The sequence below is a fragment of the Diceros bicornis genome, chromosome 18 (assembly GCF_020826845.1).
Source record: "Diceros bicornis minor isolate mBicDic1 chromosome 18, mDicBic1.mat.cur, whole genome shotgun sequence".
NCBI classification, from domain to species: Eukaryota; Metazoa; Chordata; class Mammalia; order Perissodactyla; family Rhinocerotidae; genus Diceros; species Diceros bicornis.
The window spans coordinates 45,169,773-45,194,134 of record NC_080757.1 but is presented as its reverse complement, the minus strand read 5'-3'; the positions used below and the strand labels follow the sequence as shown (position 1 = coordinate 45,194,134).

At 37.6% G+C, this 24,362-nt stretch overlaps 1 protein-coding gene across 1 annotated transcript in view; it reads right to left on the bottom strand.

The window, feature by feature from the left end:
• Nucleotides 1–24,362, bottom strand: part of EFCAB13 (EF-hand calcium binding domain 13) — a 331,371-nt gene that overhangs the window by 115,627 nt on the left and 191,382 nt on the right. Inside the window, 3 exon segments of the mRNA XM_058561286.1 lie at nt 17,340–17,444; nt 18,736–18,789; nt 22,614–22,718. Of these exon segments, the coding sequence (XP_058417269.1) occupies nt 17,340–17,444; nt 18,736–18,789; nt 22,614–22,718 (264 nt within the window).

Genomic DNA, 24,362 nt, shown 5'->3' with positions numbered 1-24,362 from the left:
ATAAAAAGTGGAGGAAGATGGGCACCGATGTTAGCCCAGGGCCGTCTTCCTCAGCAAAAAAAAAAAAAAGAGGAGGATTGGCGGATGTTAGCTCAGGGCTGATCTCCTCACAAAAAAAAAAAAAAAAAAAAAAGCTAGGAAAATGTGATCAATTTCCAAGTGAAAAGGCAATCAACACATGCCAACCCAGAGATGACTCAAATGTTAGAATTATCAGACAAAGCCTTTAAATCAGTTATTGAGCCTACGCTCCATGAGGTAAAGGTAAACACACTTGACTGGAAAGAAAGAAATTATCAGCTGAGAAATAGAAACTATAGAGGAGAACCAGATAGAAAGTTCAGAACCGAAAAATACAATACTTGAAATAAAAAATTCACGGAATGAGCTCAATAGCAGAAATAAGATGATAGAGGAAACAGATAGTGATTTGAAGATAGTTTAACAGAAATTATCTAACCTAAGGAACAGTGAGGAAAAAAACGAACAGAGCCTCAGGAAACTGTGGGACAATATTAAAAAGTCTAACATATGTATCATTGGAGTTCCAAAAGGAGAGACAGAGATTTGAGGCAGAAAAAAATTTGAAGAAATAATAACTGGAAAACATCCCAAATTTCGTGAAGGACATAAATTTACAGATTAATTGGGTTGTTTGTTTTCTCACTGTTAATTTTAAGAGTTCTTTGAATATTTTAGATAACAGTCCTTTATCAGATGTGCCTTTTGCGAATATTATCTCCCAGTCTGTGGCTTGTCTTGTCATTCTCTTGACGTTGTCTTTCACAGAGCAGAAGTTTTAAGTTTTAACGAAGTCCAGCTTATCAATAATTTCTTTCATGGATTGTGTCTTTGGCACTGTATCTAAAAAATCATCACCACACCCAAGATCATCTAGGGTTTCTTCTATGCTACCTTCTAGGAGTTTTATAGTTTCATGTTTTACATTTAGGTCTACGATCCATTTTGGTTTTTGGTAAATTGGTACAGTTTATTAACTTCGATAGTTCAGATATAAAATATATCTGTATTTACAGTATATATCATAGGTACTTCAAGAGACTTATTTAAGAATGTTATAAAGATAAAATATTTGCCTCTAAGAAAGATCCCTCCAAACAATTAAAAATCAGTTCATTGTTCCAACATACCTCTTATTGGTTAATAACATTATAAAGGAATATAAAGTATATTCTTCATGGATTAATTACCAGGTTTTATTTATTTTGATCCATATGTAATCTTTCTGCAATTTTTTTGAGTGAAAATATACACGTATATTTCAGTTTTATGGTATAATTGTATATATTTAAGGTGTACAACATGTTTTGATATATGTATACATTATGAAATGATTACCTAATTAATTATCCATCACCTGACATAGTTACCATTTTCTGTGTGTGTGTGGTGAGAACACTTAAGATCTACTCTCTTAACAAATTTCAAGTACACAATGGAGTATTTTAAACTATAGTTACCGGGGCCGCCCAGTGGTGTAGCAGTTAAGTTCGTGTGCTCTGATTCGGTGGCCCAGGGTTCACAGGTTCGGATCCCAGGCACGCACCAATGCACCGCTTCTCAAGCCATGCTGTGGTGGCGTTGCATATAAAGTAGAGGAAGATGGGCACGGATGTTAGCCCAGGGCCGATCTTCCTCAGCAAAAAGAGGAAGAGTGGCAATGAATGTTAGCTCAGGGCTAATCTTCCTCACAAAAAAATAAAAATAAAACAAAATAAATAAACTATAGTTACCATGCTGTAATTAGATATGCAGAGCTTATTCATCCCGCATAACTGAAACTTTGTACCCTTTGATGGACATCTTCTCATTTCCCCCACGCTTAGCCCTTGGTACCCACCATTCTACTCTCTGCTTTTATGAGTTTGACTTTTTTAGATTCTATATTACAGTGAGATCATGGAGTATTTGTCTTTCTGTCTCTGGCTTATTTTATTAGCATAATGTCCTCCAGGTTTATCCATGTTGTTGCAAATGGCAAGATTTCTTTCTTTGTAATGGTTGAATAACATTCCATTCTATCTATTTATTTCTCTATCTAATCACATTTTATTTACCGATTCATCCATTGATGGACACTTAGGTTGTTTCCAAATTTTAGCTATTGTGAATAATGCTGCAATGAACATGGGAGTGCAGATATCTCTTCAAGATACTGATTTCATTTCCTTCATATACACCCAGAAGTGGTATTGCTGGATCATATGGTAGTTCTATTTTTAATTTTTTGAGGAACCTCCATACTGTTTTCCACAGTGGTTGTACCAATTTACATTCCCACCAACAGTGAATAAGGATTTCTTTTTCTTCACACCCTCACCAACACTTGTCATCTCTTGTCTTTTTGATAATAGACATCCTAATAGGTGTGAGGTGATATCTCATTGTGCTTTTGTTTTGCATTTCCCTGATGATTAGTCATGTTGAACATCTTTTCATATACTTGAGGGCCATTTGTATACCCTTTTTTTGAAAAATGTCTATTCAGATCCTTTGCTCACTTTTTAATTGAGTTATTAGTTTTTTTGCTGTTAGTTGTATGTGTTCCTTCATATTTTGGATATTAACCCCTTATCAGATATATGATTTGCAAATATTTTTTCTCATTCAGTGGGCTGCCTTTTCATTTTGTTGATTGTTTCTTTAGTTGTACAGAAGCTTGTTAGTTTGATGTAGTCCCACGTGTCTTTTTTGCTTTTGTTGCCTATGCTCTTGGGCTAACCCAAAAAATCATTGCCCAGAACAATGTCAAGAAGCTTTTTCCCTACGTTTTCTCTAGGACTTTTATTATTTCAGGTCTTATGTTTAAGTCTTTAATCAATTTTGAGTCGATTTTTCTATATGGTGTAAGATAAGGGTCCAATTTAATTCTTCTGCATGTAGATATCCAGTTTTCCCAGCACCACTTATTGAAGAGACTATCCATTACCATTGTGTGTTCTTGGCACCCTTGTTGAAGATCAGTTGACCATAACGCATAGATTTATTTCTGGCTCTCTATTCTGTTCTATTGGCCTATGTGTCTGTTTTTATGCCATATGGGCTCTCTATTCTTTTCAATGGTCTATATGTCTGTTTTTAAGCTATATGTCTGTTTTGATTACTGTATCTTTGTAATATATTTTGAAATCAGGAATGATTTGTCTTTGACTTTATAGATTCTTTCTTCTTCTTGATCAATTCTGCTGTTGAAGCTGTTGCATTTTTCATTTCAGTCATTGTACTCTTTAGCTCCAGAATTTCTGTTTGGTTCTTTTAATGATTTCTAGCTTTTTGTTGAACTTCTTGTTTTGCTCATGTATTGATTTCATTGAGTTGTCTATCTGTGTTTTCTTGTAACTTGCTGAGCATCCTTAAAACAATTATTTTAAACTCTTTGCAGGCAATTCATAGACCTCTATCCCTTTGGGGTCGGTTATTGGAAATGTTCCTTTTGTAGTGTCAAGTTTCCTTGAATTTTCATGTTCCTTGAAGTCATGTATTAAGGTTTTTGTATTTGAAGAAGGAGTCCCTTCCTCCAGTCTTTACTGACTGGCTTTGAAAGAGAAAGACCTTCACTCAGCCTGGCTAGAGATTCTGTGGATTTCTCAGACCATTTCTATGGATGCACCTGCTCTGCTCTTCTTGTTCCATCTTGCAGGGGAAGTCTTAGGATTGTATGCTTTCTCTTGATCTTGCAAAGACAGGCCAGGTGCTGAAAACCTCTTGTTTATTGTCCCTAGGGAAGTGCCCTGAAGCATTCAAGGTTATACACTTTCTCCCAATCCAGCAGAGTGGATCTAGCAGTCTGTGTGTGGTCATACATGATCTGCCATCCACAGGGGCACACATAGGGTGAGAATGGAGCGCTGGGGGAACAAACGGACTACCTGAGGGGAGTCCAAAGATGATGAATTCTACAGGGTTTGTGGGTGGGCCTCTTTGTGGAGTCCACAGAGTGGTTATCTGCAGCCCTTTGTTGAGTTCTGCACCCTAGTTGCTGTGAGCCCTGACCTCTTCCCTGCTCATATCTTGCCCTAGACTATTCAGCTGTGGCAATTGCCTCAGAGTTTGTGTGGGGTGAGAAAGAAGTGGGCCTCTTAGGAAGCAATCTGCACAGTTGGGGAAGCAGGGAACTCACTCTGCTCTCACTTTCCTCCATGAGAGACGTGGTGAGCTGAGGGGGTCTCTCTTGGCACTGAATTTTGCTGCCTGAGAGGAAGGGTGCTGTGAGTAAAATGAAATTGTTCTTCTTATCCTCTTCAATGAATCTATTTTTAGATTTTTTGCTCCAATGGGGTGCTGGGACTTCTCCGCTGGACTCCTAGGGTCCCCAAAAGGTACTCCCATCTGTGAGTGGTGGTCAAACTTGTTGTTTCTTTGTGGGAATGGAAGCTGAAAATTCTTATATTAGCATCTTACTGTCTTTACATCTATTATTTATTTATTTTTTTTTTCCCTCAGTATGGGATTATAGTTTATTTTTTTATTTTTTATTTTTTTTAGAATGCTAGCTTTTTATTCTATTGAATTTTTTAAAATTTTTTGTTTATTGCAATAACATTGGTTTATAACATTGTATAAATTTCAGGTGTACATCATTATACTTCTATTTCTGCATAGATTACATCATGTTCACCACCTAAATACTAATTACAACCCATCACCACACACATGTGCCAAATTATTCCTTTCACCCTCCTCCCTCCCCCCTTCCCCTCTGGTAACCACCAATCCAATCTCTGTCTCTATGTGTTTGTTTATTGTTGTTATTATCTACTACTTAATGAAGGAAATCATACGGTATTTGACCTTCTCCCTCTAACATAGTTCACTTTGCATAATACCCACAATGTCCATCCGTGTTGTCACAAATGGCTGGATTTCATCGTTTCTTATGGCTGAGTAGAATTCCATTGTGTATATGTACCACATCTTCTTTATCCTTTCATCCCTCGATGGGCACTTAGGTTGCTTCCAAGTCTTGGATATTGTGAATAATGCTGCAATGAACAAGGGGTGAATGTGTCTTTATGCATTGGTGTTTTCAAGTTCTTTGGATAAATACCCAGCAGTGGAATAGCTGGATCATATGGTAGTTCTATCCTTGATTTTTTGAGGAACCTCCATACTGTTTTCCATAGTGGCTGCACCAGTTTGCACTCCCACCAGCAGTGTATGAGAGTTCCCTTCTCTCCACATCCTCTCCAACACTTGTTGTTTCCTGTCTTGTTAATTAGAGCCATTCTGACAGGCGTGAGGTGATATCTCATTGTAGTTTTGATTTGCATTTCCCTGATAGTTAGTGATTTTGAACATCTTCTCATGTGTCTGTTGGCCATCTGTATATGTTCTTTGGAGAAATGTCTGTTCAGGTCTTTGGCCCATTTTTTAATTGGGTTGGTAGTTTTTTTGTGGTTGAGATGCATGAGTTCTTCATATATTTTGGGATTGAGCCCTTATCAGGTGTATGGTTTGCAAATATCTTCTCCCAATTGTTAGGTTGTCTTTTCGTTTTGTTGATGGTTTCCTTTGCTGTGCAGAAGCTTTTTAGTTTGATGTAGTCCCATTTGTTTATTTTTTCTATTGTTTCTCTTACCTGGTCAGACATGGTGCTTGAAAATATGTGGCTAAGACTGATGTCGAAGAGCGTACTGCCTATGTTTTCTTCTAGAAGTTTCACAGTTTCAGGTCTTACATTCAAGTCTTTAATCCATTTGGAGTTAATTTTTGTGTATGGTGTAAGGTAAGGGTCTACTTTCATTTTTTTGCATGTGGCTATCCAGTTTTCCCAACACCATTTGTTGAAGAGACTTTCTCTTCTCCATTGTATGTTCTTGGTTCCTTTGTCAAAGATTAGCTGTCCATAGATGTGTGGGTTTATTTCTGGGCTTTCGATTCTATTCCATTGATCTGTGTGTCTGTTTTTGTGCCAGTACCATGATGTTTTGGTTACTATAGCTTTCTAGTATATTTTGAAATCAGGGAGTGTGACACCTCCAGCTTTGTTCCTTTTTATCAGGATTCCTTTACCTATTCGGGGTCTTTTGTTGTACCATATAAGTTTTAGGATTCTTTTTTCTATTTCTGTGAAAAATGTTGTTGGAACTTTGATAGGGATTGCATTGAATCTATAGATTGCTTTAGGAAGTATGGACATCTTAAATATGTTAATTCTTCCAATCCGAGAGCACGGAATATCTTTCCATTTCTTTGTGTCTTCTTCAGTTTCTTTCAGCAATGTTCTATAGTTTTCGGTGTACAGCTCTTTCACCTCTTTGGTTAAGTTTATTCCTAGGTATTTTATTCTTTTTGTTGCAATTGTAAATGGGATGGTATTCTTAATTTCTCTTTCTGCTATTTCGTTATTAGTGTATAGAAATGCAACTGATTTTTGTATGTTGATTTTGTATCCTGCAACTTTACCATATTCGTTTATTACTTCTAAAAGTTTTCTGGTGGATTCTTTAGGGTTTCTATATATACAATCATGTCATCTGCAAATAGTGATAGTTTCACTTCTTCCTTTCCAATTTGGATCCCTTTTATTTCTTTTTCTTGCCTGATTGCTCTGGCTAGGACTTCCAGTACTATGTTAAATAGGAGTGGTGACAGTGGGCATCCTTGTCTGGTTCCCGTTCTTAGAGGGATAGCTTTCAGTTTTTCACCATTGAGGATGATATTAGCTGTGGGTTTCTCATATATGGCCTTTATTATGTTGAGGTACTTTCCTTCTATCCCCATTTTATTCAGAGTTTTTATCATAACTGGATGCTGTATCTTGTCAAATGCTTTCTCTGCATCTATTGAGATGATCATGTGATTTTTATTCTTCATTTTATTAATGTGGTGTATTACGTTGATTGATTTGCGAATGTTAAACCATCCCTGCATACCTGGAATAAATCCCACTTGATCATGGTGTATAATCTTTTCAACGTATTGTTGTATGCGATTTGCTAGTATTTTGTTGAGGATTTTTGCATCGATGTTCATCAGTGATATTGGCCTGTAATTTTCTTTTTTTTGTGTGTTGTCCTTGTCTGGTTTTGGTATCAGGGTAATGTCGGCTTCGTAGAATGAGTTAGGGAGCTTCCCCCCCTCCTCAATTTTTTGGAAGAGTTTGAGAAGGATTGGTATTAAGTCTTCTTTGAACGTTTGGTAGAATTCACCAGGGAAGCCGTCTGGTCCTGGACTTTTATTTTGGGGGAGGTTTTTGATTACTGTTCCGATCTCCTTACTGGTGATTGGTCTATTCAAATTCTCTACTTCTTCTTGATCCAGTATTGGAAGGTTGTATGATTCTAAGAATTTATCCATTTCTTCCAGATTGTCGAATTGGTTGGCATATAGCTTTTCATAGTATTCTCTTATAATCTTTTGTATTTCTGAGGTGTCTGTTTTAATTTCTCCTCTTTCATTTCTGATTTTACTTATTTGTGCCTTCTCTCTTTTTTTCTTGGTGAGTCTAGCTAAAGGTTTGTCAATTTTGTTGATCTTTTCAAAGAACCAGCTCTTGGTTTTATTAATTTTTTCTATTGTTTTCTGGTCTCTATTTCATTTATTTCTGCTCTGATTTTTATTATTTCCCTTCTACTGATTTTGGGCTTTGTTTGTTCTTCTTTTTCCAATTCCTTTAGGTGCACTGTCAGATGGTTTATTTGAGATTTTTCTTGTTTGTTGAGATAGGCCTGTATTGCTATAAACTTCCCTCTTAGAACTGCTTTTGCTGTATGCCATAAATTCTGGCATGTCGTATTTTCATTTTCATTTGTCTCCAGGTATTATTTGATTTCTTCTTTGATTTCTTCATTGACCCAGTCGTTGTTCAGTAGCATTTTGTTTAAACTCCACGTATTTGTGGCTTTTCTGATTTTCTTCCTATAGTTGATTTCTAGTTTTATACCGTTGTGGTCAGAAAAGATGCTTGGTATTATTTCAATCTTCTTAAATTTACGGAGACTTGTTTTGTGGCCGAATACGTGATCAATCCTGGAGAATGTTCCATGTGCATTTGAAAAGAACATGTATTCTTCGGTTTTTGGATGGAATGCTCTGTATATATCTACTACGTCCATCTGTTCTAGTGTGTCATTTAAGGCCAATGTTTCCTTATTGATCTTCTGTTTGGATGATCTATCCATTGGTGTAAGTGGAGTGTTAAAGTCCCCTACTATTATTGTGTTACTGTCTATTTCTATTTCTGTTTTTATGTCTGTTAATAATTGCTTTATATATTTAGGTGCCCCTACATTGGGTGCATAGATATTTACAAGTGTTATATCCTCTTGTTGGATTGTTCCCTTGATCATTATGTAATGCCCTTCTTTGTCTCTTTTTACAGTTTTTGTTTTAAAGTCTATTTTGTCTGATATGAGTACTGCTACCCCAGCTTTCTTTTCATTGCCATTTGCGTGGAGTATCTTTTTCCATCCCTTCACTTTCAGAATGTGAGTTTCTTTAGGTCTGAAGTGTGTCTCTTGTATGCAGCATATATATGGGTCTGGTTTTTTTATCCAGTCAGCCACCCTATGCCTTTTAATTGGAGCATTTAGTCCACTGACGTTTAAAGTAGCTATTGATAAGTATGTACTTACTGCCATTTTTTAACTTTTTTTCCTCAGTGTTTTAGTAGTCCTTCTCTGTTCCTTTCTTCTTCTATACAGAATTGATGGTCTCTTTAGTTTGACCTCTATCTGAAAGCTCTACTCTTTATCTCCCCTCCTCCCTCCATTTATGTTTTTGATATCATATCTAACCTCTTTTTTGTGCATTTGTATCCATTACCCTTTTATCATGGAAATAGACAATTTTTCCTATTTGTGGTCTTTTCTTTTCTCCTTAAATCAATCCCTTTAACATTTCTTGTAGCACTGGTTTCTTGGTGACAAACTCCTTTAATTTTTGCTTGTCTGGGAAATTTTTGATCTCTCCTTCCATTTTGAATGATAATCTTGGTGGGTAGAGTATTCTTGGCTGTAAGTTTTTTCCTTTAACACTTTAAATATATTGTACCACTCTCTTCTAGCCTGTAAGGTTTCTGCTGAGAAGTCAGCTGATAGCCTTATGGGGTTTCCTTTGTATGTAACTTGACTTTCTCTTGCGGCTTTTAGGATTCTCTCTTTATCTTTAATTCTGGACATTTTGATTATGAGGTGTTTTGGTGTAGGCCTCTTTGGGTTTATCTTGTTTGGGGCTCTCTGTGCTTCCTGTACCTGGATGTCTGTTTTCTTTCTTAGGTTAGGGAAGTTTTCATCTATTATTTCTTGAAATAGATTCTCTGTCCCTTTTTCTCGCTCTTCTCCTTCTGGGACACCTATAACACGGATGTTAGTGCACTTGATGTTGTCCCAGATGTCCCTTAGACTGTCCTCACTCTTTTTAATTCTTTTCTCTTTTACCTGTTCAGCTTGGGTAATTTCTTCTAGTCTTTCGTCCAGCTCATAGATCCGTTCTTCTGTATCCCCTACTTTGCTTTTGAGTCCCTCTAGTGAATTTTTCATTTCCAGTATTGTATTCTTCATTTCTGATTGGTTCTTTTTCATATCTTCCATTTCTTTGTTGACATTCTCACCGAGTTCATCTATTCTTCTCCCCAGATCAGTGAGCATCCTTAACACTCTTTGTTTGAACTCTCTGTCAGGTAGGTTGCTCATTTCTGTTTCACTTAGTTCCTTTTCTGGGGTTTTGTCCTGTTCCCTTACTTGGAATGTATTCCTTTGCCTCCTCATTTTGCCTCTTTCCCTGTGCTTGTGTCTACGTATTAGGTAGGTCAGCTACGTCTCCTGCTCTTGGATAGGTGACTTACGTAAGTGATGTCTTAGGAGACAGGCAATGTGCTTCCTTCAGTGCTCAACGTTCCAGGGGTGACCCTTATGTGGGCTACGTGTATCCTTCTGTTGTGGCCTGTTTGCCCAGGGAGGCCGAGTTATGCTCCTGGCCAGGTGTTGTAATGCTCAGCTGCTTTTAGTTGTTGTGGGCCCTTCAGTCTCTTTATCATGTGTGGGGAGCCCCAGCACAGTTGGCTGCAAGTTCTAATACCACATTTGTGTTGCAGTATTTCTTTTAAGTGAGTAGGCCCCCAGCGTGGCAGGTTGTTAGGCTCACGGCCTTACAATTGCTATGAGCCTCCAGCCTTTAGGTCTCTTGTCAGCTCTCTGAGGATTGCAGCTAGGTGAGGCTGGCCTCAGGCATGGGAGCACCCAATTGTTTCAAGCTTTGGAAGGTGGGGCAAACCCCCTATGTGGGTCTTTAAGAAGCACAAGTCTTCTGCAGCTGACAAGCCCTGCCGCCCACATGTCCACACAGACAGTCAACACAGTCCTGCCCTGTGTGCGTGCCCCGACCTCCCGAAGTGGACCCAGTCTCTCCACAGCGGGAGCCCCACACACTCCACCACTGCCCCACACTCTCCACCCACTCCTTGTGCCCACCCTGCCCCACTGAAGTTGGCTCAGTTGCAAGGCTGCAGAGAATCCAGTCATATGCAGGTCCACAAGTTGCCTGAGGGCTTGTTGTTGGATGGGGCCAGTCTCTAGCGTGGGCTGCCTGCCCTGGCTGAGCTGGATTAAATCGGTGCTCTAGTGGGTGGCGCAGACCCTGGGCTAGCAGGCCCCAGGGAGAACTCCAATGGCATGTGTGTCAGCACGCCCACATCAGGCCACAACAATGGCCGCTGCCAATGTCCCAGTTCCTGGAGAGGTCTCACGTCTCACCAAGATGCACTCAGGGCCTATCAAGTGAGTCTCTTTTCACCAAAGCACTGTGCACCTTTCTTTCTGGTGATTTTAGGTTGCTTTCTGAAACGGGTGAGTTTGTGTGTGGGCCCTTTAAGAGCCGGTTTTAATTTCTTTGTGAATCAGCTTTTCTGGAGGTACAATGTTTTAGTAGCAGGCAAAGTCAGATATTATGCCACTTGTCTGGATTGTGTTGGGTCCACAAAATGCCCACAGCGGAGGCGCTCCCTGGCTGAGGGCCCCGCTCCTCCAGGGAGGGCTGTGTACCTGTGGGCTGCTCCCGGGCAGCTGTGAAGCTGGTGGCTTGTGAAGGCGGTGTTTTTCCTCTCCAGAAGGGAGTTTCTGCCTCTTCCACCTCAATTAGGATTGTCCGTTGTTGCAGGAGTTCCTGTTATCCAGTTTTCAGTTCTGTCTCAGGGGTAATTTTTCCACGAGTAGTTGTAAATTGGCTGTGTCCGTGGGAGGAGGTGAGTTCAGTCTGCCTATGCCGCCATCTTGACTTCTCTCTCTATTATTTATTTTGAGTTGATTTTTGTGAAGAACGTAAGGTCTGTGTCTAGATTAATTTTTTTTGCATGTGGATGTCTAGTTGTTCCAGCATCCATTGTTGATAAGACTATCTTTGCTTTATTGTATTGTCTTTGCTCCTTTGTCAAAGTTCAGTTGACTTTATTTACGTGGGTCTATATCTGGGCTCTCTATCCTGTTCCATTTATCTATTTGTGTATTCTTTCACCAATACCACACCATCTTGATTACTGTAATAAGTAAGTCATTATAGTAAGTCTTGAAGTCAGGATGTGTCAGTCCTACAATTTTATTTTTCTTCTTCAATATTGTGTTGGCTATTCTGGGTCTTTGCTTCTCCATATAAACTTTAAAATCAGTTTGTCAATATCCACAAAATAACTTGCTGGGATTTTGATTGGGATTACTACATTGAATCTATAGATCAAGTCGGGAAGAACTGACATCTTAATAATATTGAGTTTGCTATACATGAACTTGGAATATCTTTCCATTTATTTAGCTCTTCTTTGATTTCATTTATCAGAGCTTTGTAGTTTTCCTTATACAGATCTTGTATATATTTTGATAGATTTACACCTACGTCTTTCATTTTTTTGGCTTCTAATATAAATGGTATTATATTTTTAATTTGAAATTCCACTTGTTCATTTCTGGTATATAGGAAAGCAACTGACTTTTGTATATTAACCTTATATCCTGCAACCTTCCTATAATCACTTATTAGTTTCAGGAGTTTTTTTTTCAATTCTTTCCAATTTTCCTCATAGACAATCCTGTTATCTGTCCCTTGCTTGATTTTTTTTTTTTTTAACATTTCATTTATTTATTTATTTTTTGTGAGGAAGATCGGCCCTGAGCTAACATCCATGCTAATCCTCCTCTTTTTGCTGAGGAAGACCGGCTCTGAACTAACATCTATTGCCAATCCTCGTCCTTTTTTTCCCCTCAAAGCCCCAGTAGATAGTTGTATGTCATAGTTGCACATCCTTCTAGTTGCTGTATGCGGGACGCGGCCTCAGCATGGCTGGAGAAGTGGTGCATCGGTGCGTGCCCGGGATCCGAACTTGGGCCGCCAGTAGTGGAGCGCTTGCACTTAACCGCTAAGCCATGGGGCCGGCCCCCCTTGCTTGATTTTTAATGATTCTATTAACTACATAAAAAAATCTGCTCTCTGGTGCTTCAAATGAGGGAGCAAAGTTATGAACTGACATTGCCCTTAAACCTATCTCCAAAAAAATCTGCCCTCAGGAATGGAAAGAAGAGGTCTTCCCTGATTTGCAAAAAAACCAATTGTTTTATTGATATAATAATCCACCGAAGTCTAATACTGTTTACGAGTCTCAAGGCCCAAAATAAACCAAGGCCTTTGGGGAAGCGGCTGATTCCAGTTTTAGAATCAACTGAGCCAGGAACAACTTGTCATGAGTGGCAGCAAGAACGCAGCAAGGAAGCTCTTAAAGATTACCAGTATTAAGCCAAAAGGATCTGAAGCCAACTTGAACAAGGCCATGTTGACTAACGATGCACAATTTGAGCTTCAATAAAGATAACTGCAATAGGTTGAAACCTATAAAATATGTTTAAATCCATGAATTCATAATGACACTTTCAAAAACCAAACTGATCACCATTGGAATATAATAGGAAGCCATTCTTTTGAAAATTGGTACATAAAGAGTGAATTAAGCATTTATTCTATTTTTGCTATCTAAATGGTAACATTGGATAACAAACTATAGTTGAGGGAAGCAACTGGTAATAAACAAAAAAGAAATGATGGAATAAGAATATCACCATTTTGTAACTCCACAGGAAGCAACGGATATCTAGACATTGATCATCAATGGCTGCAGACATTACAGAGAGAGACAATCAGAAATTGTGATTCATGATGAAAGAATATAGTCTTACCAAAAGAACTTAACCTGAGTCTGATCAAGACACTTGATTTTGCCAATTTGCAGGACATTCAGAGGACAGGGAGGCATGTTGAACTGTACCATATATATGTAATGGTGAGATCCAGGCAGTGGAAACTCTACAGGTCAAATTTTCCAGTTCTATGACAGATAAATTATAAGGAAAAGAAAGAGATAGAGAGAAAACTTATAGACTAAGAGAGACTAAAAAAATCAAATAAATAAAAATGAGCAAGATTAAAATATTATATTAGGGATGCACACTTGGTTGATAAAGCTAGAAAGAAATCCACAGAAGTAATTACCATATAAGTGAGGGTAGTGATTACTTGAGGGAGAGGGAGGGTATTGTGACTGGAACAGGACATATGGAGGGGCTTCTGGTATGGCAAAGTTCTATTTCTTAATCTGGGAGGTGGTTTGAAGAGTGTTCACCTTATAAAAATTTGTTTTGTATGGTTTCTATGTCTGTTATATTTTCCAATTAAAGCAATAATTAAAGAAAAGTAAATGCACAAAACACTACAATTAAAAGGAAAACATTTTCCAAGTGGACAAAGAAAAACAAGACCCCAAGTAAATACTGTTTACAAAAAGCAGACTTTAAACAGAAAGATTCAGATAGGATGAAAAAGTTACACTATGCAAACACTAATTAAAAAGCTGTGTGGTGGTGTTGATATTAGACAAAGTATACTTTAAGGCAAGAAGTATTATGAGAGAAAAAAGGGCCTTTTATCATAATACAAGGATCAATGTGAGGGAAAGAGATAACAATCCTAAATTTGTATGCACTTAATAATATATTTTCATGTATATATATAAAGCAAAAGTTGACAGAAGTAAAAGGAACTTTAGACTAATCCATGGTCATATGTTTGGAGATTTTAACACACTTTTCTCACTAAGTCATTAAATAAGCAGACCCTCCCCCCCGCCAAAAGTAATGTTATAAAAGACTTCAGCAACGTGATTAACCAACTTGACCTGACATATATAGAAGACACCTAATTGACATATATAGAATATATATTCTTTTCAAGTGCATATGACAAAGTTGCCAAAATGGAACATATTTTTAGCAGTAAAGCAAGTCTCAACAAATATTAAAGGATTAAAATATACAGTGAATATTTTCTGAGACTGTAAAACTAAATCATAATGCAATAATGAAAAGGTAATGAGAATATGGTGAAATGTTTGGAAATTAAGCAACACATCTAAATGATATACAGGTTAAAGTAGAAATTACAATGGAAATTGGAAAACTTTTCACTGAATGATAATTAAAACATGAGCTTAAATTTGGGGGATGAAGCTAAAGAAGTGTTTAGAGGAAAATGTAAAGTTTTAATCACAAATACTAAGAAAGAAGAAAGTCTGAAAAATCAGCTATCTAAGCCAGAACTTCCCAAACATATTGGTCACGGGATCCCTTTACACTCTTAAAAGTTTTTGGAGACTCCAAAGAGCTTCTGATTATATCATATGATAGGTCATAAAACAAGTATTAGTAAGACTTAAAGGACTGAAATCATGGAAAGCATGTTCTCTGACCACAACAGAGTTAAATTAGAAATGAACAACAAAAGGAAATCTGAGAAATTCACAAATATTTGGAAATAAAACAACACATTTCAAAACAATCCATGGGTCAAAGAAGAAATTACAAGAGAAATAAGAAAGTAGTTTAATCTGAATGAAAATAAAATGTATGAGATGCAGCAAAGGTGGTGCTTAGAGGAAAATTTATAGCTTTAAATAACTATGTTAGAAAAGAAGAGAGATCTAAAATCAATAATTAAGCCTTTACCTTAATCTAGAAAAGTAAGAGCAAACCAAACTAAAGACGAGCAGAAGGAAGGAAATAATAAAGATTAGAGTGAATATTAAGAAATAGAAAATAGAAAAATAATAGAGAAAACGAATGAAACCAAAAGTTGTTTTACTATTAAAATGAAAAAATTAGGAATAAGGGAACATATAATCCATTTATCAGTACCATTGATACTGCTTTAAACATGAGTACCAAACTTTAACATCATATAAAAGAACCGCACACTTTGCCTTGGTGAAACTTTGGTCAAGAAATAGTTTATGAAGGAGTTTTGCAAATGAAGCTAAACACAACTAATCAAATTTATAGTAGAGAAGGATTTTGGGAAAATTCTCAGTTGCCAGAAAATTTGTACTGGTTTGGCCCAGAACTTTGAAATTACCCTACAGCTGGTTTATCCATGCTGTGAAAATAGTTTATGAACATAGATTTTTTGGTGAATATTTTAAAATAGAAAACTATTTGTATTAGTAAAAAGCAACATATAATTATCTCTATAAACTACCAGGGATGATATCAGAGAGGACTTTAGCTAAAAATGTTCTGAAGTTGGAGCAAGAGCTGGGGCTGGGAGTGCATGGAGAGGAAAATTCATTATTAAAATTGTAAAATGGGAGGCCTAGAGACTAGAAAAGGTAGATAGTTGGGGAAACAGAACTACAGAGAAATTGAGAAATCAAGATTCTGGCTATCATTGCCCCATTTTTAATGTGACACTTGATTTGGTTGATAAAAACACATAGCAAATTGTTATAAAATGGGCAGCACTGTGGACAACTTCCACATTAAATTAAAAAATAATCCTGCTGCCACTCTTCCAAAAGGCCTTGGAGCGCCAGGAGGCATTCTTCCTGTGGCAGGAGACTCAACAGGTATCAAGTGGCAAGGCTTCTAAGTCTTCCTTCATTCTCCTTATGCTCTTCTCATTTTTTCGACTAAGGAAGAAGAAAGAGGGAAAGCAAAAGACAAAAGAAAAAAGACCTGGGCACAAGGTTGTGTCTTTGCCTACACATTTTCCTTAACTGGATCTCACTAAAAATATGTTCTATTTAGAGGAACTGTAATGAACATTAATTTATGGATTTAATTCTATCGGAAAACAGTGTCCAATCTTTCTGACGATAAGCAGAAACTATTTTTTTTGTTTTCTTTGCTTGCTTAATAATTGTCAGAATAGCTCTCATTCTCTTCATATTTTGCTGGATCTACCTAGAATTCAAATTATACTTTGAAAAGTATAAGACAATGTGGGACCTCCTACAAAGATTTAAAAAACTCAGACATTATATAGTAAAACACATTTAAAATGAAAGAAGCTAAATTTAAAAATCAATTCATAGAAGAATAGCTTGATTAAAACTCTAATGATACAAATTTAAACCTTAAATCTCAAGTTGCTTGTTATCCACCTTTAAAAGACTTCACACCATCCAACAATCTATTTTGATAGATCTTCCCAGCTGCTACAATGCAAAGCACAATTTATGTTAAAAAATATATAATGTAGATGTTCATAAAGATGCATATATTCCATAATTTCAGGAAGAATTACTATTTGTTGAGTAACTATGTTCTTTTCTCATCTTCCAGTTAAAAATATACAGAAAGGAAATGAGAACTATTTCAGTGTGAGAAATTATGCAATCTTAAACACCTGAGACAATTGTTCATAGGCTCTACTATACTGATAATACTTTGTTTCTTTCTTTTTTTGTGTGTGTGCGGAAGATCAGCCCTGAGCTAACATCCATGCCAATCCTCCTCTTTTTGCTGAGGAAGACCAGCCCTGAGCTAACATCTATTGCCAATCCTCCTCCTTTTTTTTCCCCCTTTCTCTCCCCAAAGCCCCAGTAGATAGTTGTATGTCATAGCTGCACATCCTTCTAGTTGCTGTATGTGGGACACCGCCTCAGCATGGCTGGACAAGCAGTGCATTGGCATGCACCCAGGATCCGAACCTGGGCTGCCAGTAGCGGAGTACGCGCACTTAACGGCTAAGCCCCAGGGCGGCCCCCTACTTTGTTTCTTCTTTGACCTCTTCCACCCAATCCTTTTAAATCTGTCATCCCAGCAGTTTCTTTCATTTTCTTTATGACACTTTCGTCATTGGCTAGAAGGCATCATATAATACGTGTTTATTCTCTGATGGCCTGATTTATGGCTAGAAAGAAAAAAAGGTATCTGTAACATAAAACTTAGTTCCAATTGCTTTAAGTATTTTTTAAAAAATGCTAAACAGAGATGTTTAAAAACTTCTCCCACAGTCTAATAAAACTAAGCTCTCAGGAAGGCAGCAGAGGCACCTATAAGGCTCACCATCAATTGGCAGCATTTTTAGCAGCTCCATTTGTTCTTTATCTGTTAGCTCAATATCCATGTTGCTCAGAAAATCTGGTAGAGACCGCACATCAATCTTTCGTCCTTTGAAAAAGTGGAAATGTTATCATTCAAGAATTTTGTAGGGCCGGCCCGGTGGCTTAGCGGTTAAGTGCGTGCGCTCCGCTGCTGGCGGCCCGGGTTCGGATCCCGGGTGCGCACCGACACACCACGTCTCCGGCCATGCTGAGGCCGCGTCCCACATACAGCAACTAGAAGGATGTGCAGCTATGACATACAACTATCTTCTGGGGCTTTGGGGGGAAAATAAATAAATAAATAAAGTGTCCCTGATTTCTCCAGAGAATGTTAAATCTGCCCCATTGGAAAAAAAAAAATTAAAAAAAAAAAAGAATTTTGTAAAATAACAATTTCAAATAATTTAATAATTTTTTAAAATAATTATTTCAAATAACAATTTAAGAAAGACAAGTTTCTTCTTGATTTGAGCAAGTTCAAATGCATAATAAGATATATCCATCTATACAGAACCAAAAAAGCATCATGTATCAAATTTATTTAAAAATGCTGAAAAGTATGATTCTCTAATGTTAGGATAAGTCAAGGTAGAGAATTTTACTTTACATTTTACTTGAATAAACTATCTGGTTAATTAAGATATCAGTATTAATTCATTTAACATCTTAACAGAGTCCTGTGTATTTAAATTTTTTTCTGAATTATGTGCTTTGCTCCTCACATTGACAATAAAAAGTCCTTATCTTACTGTTACTTGGATCTGTTTTGAGAGTCTTTTTTTTGTGTGTGTGAAGAAGATCAGCCCTGAGCTAACATCCATGCTAATCCTCCTCTTTTTTTTTTTTGCTGAGGAAGACCGGCTCTGAGCTAACATCCATTGCCAATCCTCCTCCTTTTTTTTCCCCCCAAAGCCGCAGTAGATAGATGCATGTCATAGTTGCACATCCTTCCAGCTGCTGCATGTGGGACGTGGCCTCCGCATGGCCAGAGAAGCGGTGCATCAGTGTGGGCCCGGGATCCGAACCTGGGGCGCCAGCAGCAGAGCGCACGCACTTAACCACTAAGCCACAGGGCCGGCCCTGAGAGTCTTTAAATGATATTAAAATGAGCAATATTGTGAGTAAAAAACAGCCTCCAGAAAGCTTACAAGTTGTTAGTAAGTTACAGACATTTAATTACTATATATAAAGGCAAACTAGCATATCAGAAGTAAGTGTATCATCAGAAAAAGTTAAATAAAACCAAAATTTACAAATGAAGAATAGAATAGTAGGAAAATATTATTGACAAATATACTACTGCATAAAGCCTGGGTGTCTTGACTCTATACTCTACTCTACAGTAATTTCCCACTCACCTGTAAAAGCTTTTAATCCATCCCACAACTTTCTCCTCTCAACTTTCTCATGTGCTGCAAGAAAAATAGAAATAATAAAAAGAAATAGACCAGCGTATGCTTCAGTGTTTCCACATTTACAAACAGGCACAATGATGTCTGCTAGTCACACATCTTTCATGAATATTGTGAAATAAGAAAAAAGTAGTATCCTTGGATTGATTTAACCCCTTTGGAAGAATTCAAAGAATTAGTTATGATTCATGTGTACTATTTATGAAAATAAAGCAATATTTCTTTGCACTCAAAAAAAAAAAAAGAGAAATACACCATAAGACTTAGAAATAACGTGAAACAGGATAAAATTCCAGCAGCATGTATATACCACAGAATGTTCTCTGCTTTTACCCTCTTCATGAGAATATATCAGAGTAAAGAAGTAAAGTATGAAAAAGAACAATTTCAATAATCCAGCTGTGATTTAATTCTGTAAGAAATAAAACCTATCAAGGAATAAAATTTGAAGATCATCTCTTTTCAAGGGTATACTTTTCAGCCTAAGACACCGAAGAACTTTTATGGTTTGGATCAAGCCACTACAACAAGATTTAAATTTGGTATATCCTATAGAGTCATGTTTCAACTTGGATTTTAGCAATTATCTTATGTAATGAGTTCTCACTCAGAATTTCTCTTTATTTTAATAAACCCAGACAGCTTTTATTTACTTCTTTTTGGATTATGTGAAAAATTATTAATCACTTTGAAGACAATTTCTCCACATTAGGGATTTTTTAGGGTTATCATACTTTGCAGACACTAATAGATTTTTATAGAAAAATATCATTTTCAATACAATATTTTAAAAAAGTTTTATTTAGATAATTGTAGATTCATATGAAGTTGTAAGAAAAATAATTAGTGACGTCTTATACGTTTCCCAGTTTTCTCCAACAATAAAACTTGTAAAACTATAATATAATTATATTATATAAATATAATATCACAAACAGAATATTGATATTGACACAATCTACCAGTCCTATTCAGATTTCTCTAGTTTTAATGGTACTCATTTGTATGTGTGTGTGTCTATTAAGTTCTATACAATTGTATCACTTTTGTAGGTTCATGAATTCACTGCCACAGTCAAGATACAGAACAGCTCCAATACCACAATGATCCCTTGTATTGCCTTTTTATGACCATACCCACTTCCCTGCTGCATTGACTCTCCATCTAACCTCCCATTCCTAAGTGACAATCCCTTATCTGTCCACTATTTTAAAAGTTTTATCGTTTCAAAAATATTATGCAAATAGAATCATACAGTATATAACCTTTGAGATTGGCTTTTTTTGCTTAACATAATGCTCTGCAGATTCATCCAAGTTATTGCACATATCAATAGTTTGTTTATTTTTATTGACAAATAGTATTCCGTGGTACGTATGTGCCACAGTTTGTTAACTCATTCACCTGTTGAAGAATATCTGGGCTGATTCCAGCTTCTTGCGCTTATGTTCGTGTACAGGCTTTTATGTGAAGCTAAGTTTACATTTCTCTGGGATAAATGCCCAGAGATGCAATTGCTGGGTCATATGGTAATTGTGTGTTTTGTTTTTTAAGAAACTGCCAAACCAGAGTGGCTGTACCATTTTACATTCCCACCAGCAAATATGAGTGATCTACTTTGTCTAGCATCGTCACCAGCATTTGGTTTTGTCACTAATTTTTATTTTAGCCATTCTGATAGGTGTGTAGTGGTATCTAATTGTGATATTAATTTGCATTTGCATAATGGCTAATGATGTTGAGTATCTTATCACGTGCTTATTTTCCATCTGTATATCCTCTTTGGTGAAATGTGTTTTCACATTCCTCCCCGTCCCCACTCCCATTTTCTAATTGGATTCTTTGTATTTAATATTGTGGGGTTTTGAGAGTTCTTCATGTATCATGGATGCTAGTCCTTTGTTGGATATGTAGTTTGCAAATATTTTTCTCCCAGTCTTTACTGTGTCTTTTCATCCTGTTCACATGGGCTTTTACAGAGTAAAAGTTCCTAATTTTGATGAGACCCAATTCATCAATTTTCCCCCTATAATACATGGTTTTAATGTAATATATATTTTTAAAATTAACTTATTTGTGACTTGGTAACAAGTATACCCTCATTAGATTGGCTAGAATTGAGAAAATGCAAACACATGTACTTACACACAATTGTAGGGATATAGATCAACAAAAACTCTTGAAAACTGCTGATGGAAATGTAAAATGCAATTTGAGATTTTATTCGTAAAATTAATTATTGGCCTACCCTATGACCCAGTAACTCTAGACATATATATTCCTATGTACATATACTCTACAGAAACTCTTTGACATGTGCCCCAGGAGGCACGTACAAGATTGTTTTCAGCAAGACAAAAACTGTATAATAGTGAAAAACTGGAAACAATTTAAATGTCCATTGATGGTAAGAGGTATAAATACATTATTGTATACTTACACAATAGAATATTATATAGCAATGAAAAGTATCACTATGGTTGTATGCAACAACATAGATGAGTCTTAGAAACATAATACTGAGGAAATAACAAGATCCAGAACACTTGTCACATACCATAAGATAATAATTTATAAACCTTGCAAAGCAAGCAAATCTATTAAAAGTATTGTTTAGGAATACATATGTATATGATCAAACTAAATTTTTTTTAAAGCAACCAACAGAATTATAAACACAACATTCAGCATAGTGGTTGCTTTGCAAGGGGATGGCAGAGAGATGAGATGGAGGAAGAGCATATATGTAGGTATAAGTTACTGGTAACATTCTTACGCTTAGGCTGTGTAGTGGAATCATGGCTTTTTATTTATTAATGCTTTATAACTTATCTATGCATATACAATAAAACATAATTTTATATTTCAAAATATTATATTTTAAAATATAATAAAGGAATAATTACGACCAAAATAATACAGACTATTGAAAATAAATGGATACCTTTACAAAAATAAATTCTGGAAATCTTACATATCTTATACCAGGGTACAGTAGTAATCAATGGCAAAAATCAAACAACACGGCATATGAGTAAAATGAGCAGGCTTAAATAAGCACTTTAGCCTAAGGAATTTTCCCAGGTTAATATTCATTGTTTTGCTCATTTGTGATGGAATTACTTTGTGATTCAACGCACTTCAAAGTGGTAGCCCAGTAAGAGACAACTGAAGCCCAGGAATATAGCCCTTGGATCATGGAGCTTGACCCAGAAGGGAATCTTGCAGCATCACAGAGAGAACATGCCATGGATGCTGGCCTGAATCTTTCATTGTCCTTGACCTTATGAGAAGTATCAGGTTCTGTCATAGCTTATGGCAAAGAAATGTGTACCAAACCTGTCATTCTTTCCTATTCCTTTTTTTTCTTCTGTCTAATGGTAATTGACTGGATGAAGTAGGATTAGAAGAAGTGGAAATGATCATTTTAATGGATAGTTGGTGTCATTTAAATCATTCCTCACTCTTAGCATTCTTTCCTTCTCACTGTCGTTTTCTGTATATATTTTTCTCTAACTTTACTTCACTGTATTTTCACTCTTCTGCTCTCTAATTTGTTTTCTTTCCTCCAACTTTTTCTGATGTGATAGTGGACTTGAACAAATTCCCTTCTCTGCTTAGGGTTCAAGTGAAATAAATTGCATCATGAACTGATGAAAATGATATAAAAAGCATAATTAGTAATTCATTACCTTCTGGATTCTTTTATACTTTTTTCTGAATGCTCACCCAGGCCAAATAAATATTTTAATGAGTTGATTAACTGATGCTCATGCAAAACCTCAAATCTACTCGAATAGCTTAAAAATATCTTTAATGCTCACCATCAGCAGGCAGGTTGCATTTCAGATCCTTAATTTCTTCTTCTGTGAGGTTTAATCCCATGTCTCCCAAAACTGAGTCCAGTTTACTCACATCAGTAATCCCCTCTTGGGAAAATGAGAGGAATATGAGCAAAATCTGATGTATCCAAAGCTCTTAATTTCTGTATCTTAAGGTTATTTTCAGCATGAATATCAAGGCTTCATAGTACAAAGACGGTCAATAACAGAGTTAAAAATAGAACTTCTTTCTTTAGATAGAGTGTGGTGCCAGGTTTACAAAGCATAAATTTTCACAGGGTTGAGTCACTATTTAACAATTCTTAGAGGGACCTGGCAGAAAAAATGGCAATGTAGGAGAACTCAGCTTCCCTGTTCCCCCATAAAGATCAACGATGGGACAGCAATCCATGAATAAACACAGCTCTGGGAGACCACTAGAGTCCACTTAGAAAGTTTTAGCAACACAGTGGAACAAAAAAACCCAGAATAATTGCACAAGAAGAGAAGGAAGACAACTTCATTTTGCCTGCATCATTCCATCCCCCAACCTGGCATCATTCAGTACCCAGAAGGAACTTCTCAGCTAGAAAGAGTTCCTCTCACCAGGAAAGGAAGAGCTAAGTGAGGCAGCTTCTCCAGCCTCTTAGGGTACTGTGCAAAGATCTTGCTTCTGTTTCACCCCACCTAGACTGGCAAAGCTGAAACACATACAGCCGGTTAAGAAAAAGGAAGAAAAGCAGAGGCTATTGTTAGCAGACATGCAGCAGGAGTGATCAGTCGTGGTTCACAAAGACATGCTCTGCAGACCGTCTCAGCAGATTTCGTCACTGACAAAGCCATTGGCCAGCATAGCCACTGCAGACTCCCAGCTTTCGTGCCACAGGTTCTGCCTGAGTCCCTCCCAATTCCCTCCCCACTCCCTCCCCACCCGCCTCCCGACCCGCAACCCCCAGCCACTATGGGACACCAGGAACCACATCGGCTGCCATCCAAGTTCTGTGTGGCTGTGCAAGTGTAAGACTCCAGCCACCTGAGTCTCTCCCTGCCCCTGCCAGAACCCGGGAACCACACCTACAGCCAGCTCAGGCCTCTGCAGCTGTGCGAGTGTAAGATGCCAACCTCGACCTGCCCAGCTGCCCCTGACTCCTGTGCCCATGCTCAAGCGGCTAGCCCCTCCAGCTGTGCACCTCCACACCACTGGCCTGCAGCATGTTATCAGCTTCCACTGCATTGTGCATGCCAGGGGGAGAGTGTGAAGCCACAGGTGAACTCACCAACAGCCAGGGTCCCCGCAGCTGCTTGTGGGCTCAGATCAGGCCCTGCCTCTGTCACTGGTTGGCACCACTGTACCCACCTGTAGCTAGCCTCTCCGGCTGTGCATCTGCATATCCTCAGCCAGACACCTGTCATCAGCCTCCACTGCAATGTGAATGTCCAAGGGGAGAGTGGGCAGCCACGGAAAAGCAAGCCAACAACCAGGGCCTCTGCAGCTGCCAGTGAGCCCACTAGTTGGTCCCTGCCCTTGTTACCTGCCCTGGTCCCCATCACCCTATGTGTGTCTGCAACTGGCCCCTACCACTATATAGGCACCTGCAGCTGACTGCTGCAGCTGAGTGTGTGTACACCACTGGCTCTGGCCACAGCTGCTGCCAGACCTAGAGGCACTGCTGAGAACCACGACAATACTTGTAGCCACTGTGGAGCCCTGCCAGTGCTCACCAAGGACCACACAGTGTTGATACTGCGGAC